A 5000-nucleotide genomic window follows, 5' to 3' on the forward strand; every position below is an offset into this window, starting at 1 on the left:
ATGCTTTCTGTGCCTTCTTGTCAAAATCATGGAAAGAGAAGTGTTCCCTCCACTATAAAATCTGCTCTTTGTAAGGCCCTTTTCTACTTGACTTGCCACAGCCCTGCCCTCATTTTTGTATCTGAGCATAAAACATAATTTCTCTCTTTTCCTCATTTCCTTGTTCCTCCTTCCTCACCTTGTGCTATATCTGGTTGCTGTCTCTTCTTGATCTTGGACTCGGCCACCTTGGACTCGTGATATGCCGATGTCATTTTGATGAACCACGTCGCCCGTAGCATTGGCACCGAGTACTCGCACAGTGTGAGGAACATGTCTTCTCTTTTGCTGAAGATAGGGACCTGTTTTGGAAAGTAAAAGAAAAAAGAAAAAAATATATAATAAATAAACTAATAAATAAATACACAAGTAAATAAATAGATAGGATAAAAAAAAAACAGCTTTTATCATTTCTAATGTTGAAACACTGACTACACCTAGTACAACAATTTTTGAAAATTACAAATGCATGATGTTAGAACTCTTCTCCTAATTTCACATAACACATTTACTTTGAGCATCTGAAAGGCTTCCACTAAAACAAAATTTCATAAAACAATGTGGAATAAGTGATTTTCTATTTTTCCAGCATACCATGTTTACCCATCTTGCAAAAATGACCCATCCATATGTCATGAAAAAAACACACACCTTCTTAGCAAGGGCCATTAAGGGCTTCGATCCTGCAAGGTCCTTAAACCAGGCCTCAATCGCTGTCTTGGACCTTGGAGTGACCAACCAGAAGTTATCCTTGATATTGATCTGCTGTTTCTTCCTGGCAGTATCTGGCAGTTGGTTGCATTCTGCTTTCTTCTTGAGGATGGCATTGAAATAGTTTGCAACCTGAGAATTAAGAGAAAGGGAGAGAAAAGGAATTAATTACCAGTATTCAGTAACAGTATCCATCATAATCCTGTTGCTTTTGCTTTTTGTATTTGCTGCATCTGGTAAGATTATATTGTTGTTCTTGTTTTTTAATAAACTAATATTAAAATGCTATCATCTGAATGTGTTGATCTACTACTCATGATAATGAAGGTATGCCTTGTGGCCCTCCTAAATGCATTTTGAGAAGTGTTGAGTGAATAAGTACTACACAGAAACTCTCAGGAAATAATTCATAAAAAAACACAATGATATATATATAAACCTATAGTTGTGATATATTTCAATGCAGACATGTCTTCTCTAAAACTACAGTAGATACTTGGAACATTACACCATTAGAATTAGACTAAAACACTAATGCTCCCATGTGACATATATCATTTAACATTTATCATTCAATAAGTAATTGTTTTATATATTTCCCATCTCTTTATCTAAAAACTGATCTAACTTTAACTCATCTGATTAAAACCAATCTTTAATGATCACAAAGCAAAGAATATGATTGAATTAAAGAAAGTGTCAAGTTTGGCACAATCCCCTAAGAAAAAAATTTCGTTTCATAATAACCATAGCCATTATCTTTTAACCCAAAGTTGCCAGGGATGGCATGTATGTACATGCAATGCCCACTGGAGGTATAATTTATTAATTGTTTTTCCACACAGAATGCTCCAAAAGTACTGAGTCACCAATGAGCCAATTATAAGAACTACCTGTCTCACCTGTTTACCCTTTTCCTTGATTTTCAACAATATTTTCTGGTATCTAATATTGCAGTTATTAATGTCAATAACACCATAATATTTATAATGTCTATAATGAAAATAACAGCATCAATATTGATAGCATTAGTAAAATATGCATTTTTTCTACAAACTCAAGGAAAGGTCATCTATGTGCAAAGACATTTCACAAAACAATACTATAGTGAACACAACACTTTACTTTTGTAACATAATTCAGATTTTCAAACTCTCCAACATACAGAGAATTACCAAATATCCTAGCTATAACCTCTCAACTTTTGGAAAAGGATTAACAGAATTACATTTGCTTCCTATAAACTTCAACCCATGATAATGATAAAAATATAAACAAAAAATAACTGTACAAACATCAATAAATAGAAATGGGCTAAATCTTACTAACGCACTACTACACCAATAGTCTTGATTGATTTTTTTGGGGAGGTCTGCCCACCTTACTCTATATTCTTAAAATCCAGTTATTAGTTTTACTCAGAAAACAACAGGTGGATAATTAGTAAGAATTACCAAAGGCAGAAAGAAGACACAGATAATTTGCTAACAAAATACTATACCTTTGCAGAAGTAATAGATATGTTTTGCGCACTTCCATATTCATCTTGAATCTGTGGTCGATGGGTAAACCCCTGCTTCACACTCACATCATCTAATTCATCCTGTAATGAAAAGATTTTTTTTTTTTTTTTTAGTTTTTCTCATTTGCAAGATCATTAACTATATAAATAATGAGGATTTTTATCCTATTGTGGAAGGTAAACTTGATAATCAGACCTATTTTCTAGACTTCAGATGATCTACTGGGGTTCTCATAAAAAAGGGAGAAAATATGTATACATAGTTTAAATCTCTTATAATCTAATAAGAAATATATTGAAATATAAAAATTGCTAATCAATTTATCTCTTGTATAATATAGTGACAATGTTGTTTAATAAGGTAATGGAATTAACATGTCCTAAAAACAAGAAAAAACAAGCAGGCAATATTATTTTTAATTTACAAAGGTATGCTGTTACTAAATCTTTATTATCATCATCTTTATATTTATATGATATGAGTCACCACACTATTAATTTAGAAATTCCTCATTTGTTTCTAAAGTGTATGATGTCTTTAGAACTAATATTCATTTCCTCCTTTATGTAGCTGTATTGCCAGTTTTCTTTAAAATGACATACAGTATCTTAATGAATTACTTGTGATGAGTTAGAATGGACTCTAAAGGAAACAGGAACTAGAATTATCACCACTGGCATGAAATTTACTTTACATGTAACTGGTGATCATATTATAGACCATGCATTCAGTCAATGTTTCTATCTTTTTTTTAAGTTACTCTATCATTGTCTTTTTTTAAGAATGTTTCGTCTGCAAGATTTTTTTTATGATAGAAATGTACATGAAGATAAAATAAATATAATTTCTCTATGTGATATCATGAAAAGTTAAACTGTTGTTTTTTTATAAATATTCATTAGCCAGATTCAGTTCCACTTAAAAATATTGGGGTAGTAACAATTCCACTTATAAATTTTGGAATACTACTTAGTTTTCCTGATCATTTACAGACCTGTACAATTGGTTCTACATTTCTCATCAATTATTTATTTCCATTTTAGTTTTCCGGTTTTTTTTATTCAAGATAAATAACCATAAAAAATTGTTAGAAATCCATTAAAAACGACGATCGTAAAAACTTATTAAACAAAAACCGTAGGGAATTTTCTTCAAATTTGAGTTTAACACCTCTTTTTTGTCTTCCTTTCCCAGTTTCCTTCTTCCTCCCACTTCCCACATCATCTCTTTCCTTCTTCTCCCTTGCTTTCCTCATTAGCTTTTTCTCTCTCTCTCTTCCCACCCACTGACACTGGCTTTCCATCGCACCCAAAGCATTATCCTAAACCCCCTCTTACAGCCTTATCTCTAACACAATCCTCATTATTCCACGCTCTCTGCCTCCTTCCTCACCTCCTTCTGCTTGGGATCTTGTGGATAGACATCTGGCGGCCCTAATTTCTGACGTTTCAAGGGCCGCTTCTCCGCCGACGGAACTGCCATCATCTTGGCGAGTGACCCTCTGGCGGCGTGGTCGCTTACTCTCACAAACGGGGCAGGAAGGAGGGAAGCCTAGAGCGTATCCAAGACAAGGCGATGGGTGCGCTTGGGTGCTGGGTTTTGCTTGTTTTCTCGGGTCCTGGTGGAATAAGAAGAACTTTCGTGCGTGTGTGTGTGTGTGTGTGTGTGTGTGTGTGTGTGTGTGTGTGTGTGTGTGTGTGTGTGTGTGTGTGTGTGTGTGTGTGTGTGTGTGTGTGTGTGTGTGTGTGTGTGTGTGTATGTGTGTGTGTGTGTGTGTGTGTGTGTGTGTGTGTGTGTGTGTGTGTGTGTGTGTGTGTGTGTGTGTGTGTGTGTGTGTGTGTAAACCTCAGTCTCAGTAGGGCGCTGTACGTTAACGTATATCACGCTTATATAGGACTTGGCTGTTGGGGAAGTGTTGGTGTTTATGACTTTATATTATATGTGTGTTCTGAGGTGTAGCAGTGTGAGTTGGTGGAAGGTGTCGGTTTTCGTTTGCGTGTATTATGTGCTGTGGTAGTCTATTCCAGTCACGAATGGTACGTGGTAAAGTAAGCATGTTTATTTATATCAATATGATTGTTTGTGATTTCGAACGTTGTTGTAAATATGTGTTTGTCTGCCTATTGTGAGGTTGTCCATATTTAGTTGCAATGATTTGATGGATCAGTCCGGTCACCTGCCTTGTAAATAGGGGCAAAGCCGGATAGAAGAGATGATGTTCTAAGGCAGTGGTTCCTAGCCTTTTAACTACCACGCCCCCATTTAGGAATGTGTCCTTCCCTCCACGCCTCCCTTGCATCTGTAAATAAAATTCCCTACCAGATTTTAGAGAAAATTATAAGTATGTTTTATTAGTCTTTTTAATGAGTATGAATTAGAGGCATTATAATTAAACCTTCCATTATGTGACCATGCTCTCGTTAAGAGAATAATAAAGATGATTAGAGAAATTACTGCCTTTTCCAAGAGCTCGCGCCCCCTTTGGAAGATACTGAAGGAGGGTCGCGCTCCCCAGGTTAAAAAACACTGTTCTAAGTGATTCCGTGAAGATGACTTGGAGGGTGGGGGCGAGGATGTAGACACAGGTTTTGAGGAAGAAGAAAGGGGTTTTGTCGGAGACAGTTGGTTTTTAGTCCAGTGCCTCCGGTAATTTCTGTATTCCATTGTCCCTAATGTCGAGAGCCGGGATAGGTGGATGAGGGCAGTTTAGCATGTAATAGGGTTTTA

At 35.8% G+C, this 5000-nt stretch overlaps 1 protein-coding gene across 6 annotated transcripts in view; it reads right to left on the minus strand.

Annotated features, from left to right (window-relative positions):
- LOC119579483 (mediator of RNA polymerase II transcription subunit 12-like protein) overlaps positions 1-3783 on the minus strand; it is a 40910-nt gene extending 37127 nt beyond the window's left edge. For all 6 annotated transcript variants that reach the window (XM_037927332.1, XM_037927334.1, XM_037927333.1 and 3 more), the window contains exons 1-4: positions 3666-3783; positions 2252-2353; positions 691-882; positions 179-341 (exon numbers count right to left, since the gene is read on the minus strand). In XM_037927332.1, coding sequence (XP_037783260.1) covers positions 179-341; positions 691-882; positions 2252-2353; positions 3666-3758 — 550 coding nt within the window. In that variant the 5' untranslated portion in view covers positions 3759-3783. The remainder of the gene's footprint in view (positions 1-178; positions 342-690; positions 883-2251; positions 2354-3665) is intronic.
- Between the last annotated feature and the right edge of the window lie 1217 nt (positions 3784-5000).

The sequence above is a fragment of the Penaeus monodon genome, chromosome 12 (genome assembly GCF_015228065.2).
Source record: "Penaeus monodon isolate SGIC_2016 chromosome 12, NSTDA_Pmon_1, whole genome shotgun sequence".
Classification (NCBI taxonomy): domain Eukaryota; kingdom Metazoa; phylum Arthropoda; class Malacostraca; order Decapoda; family Penaeidae; genus Penaeus; species Penaeus monodon.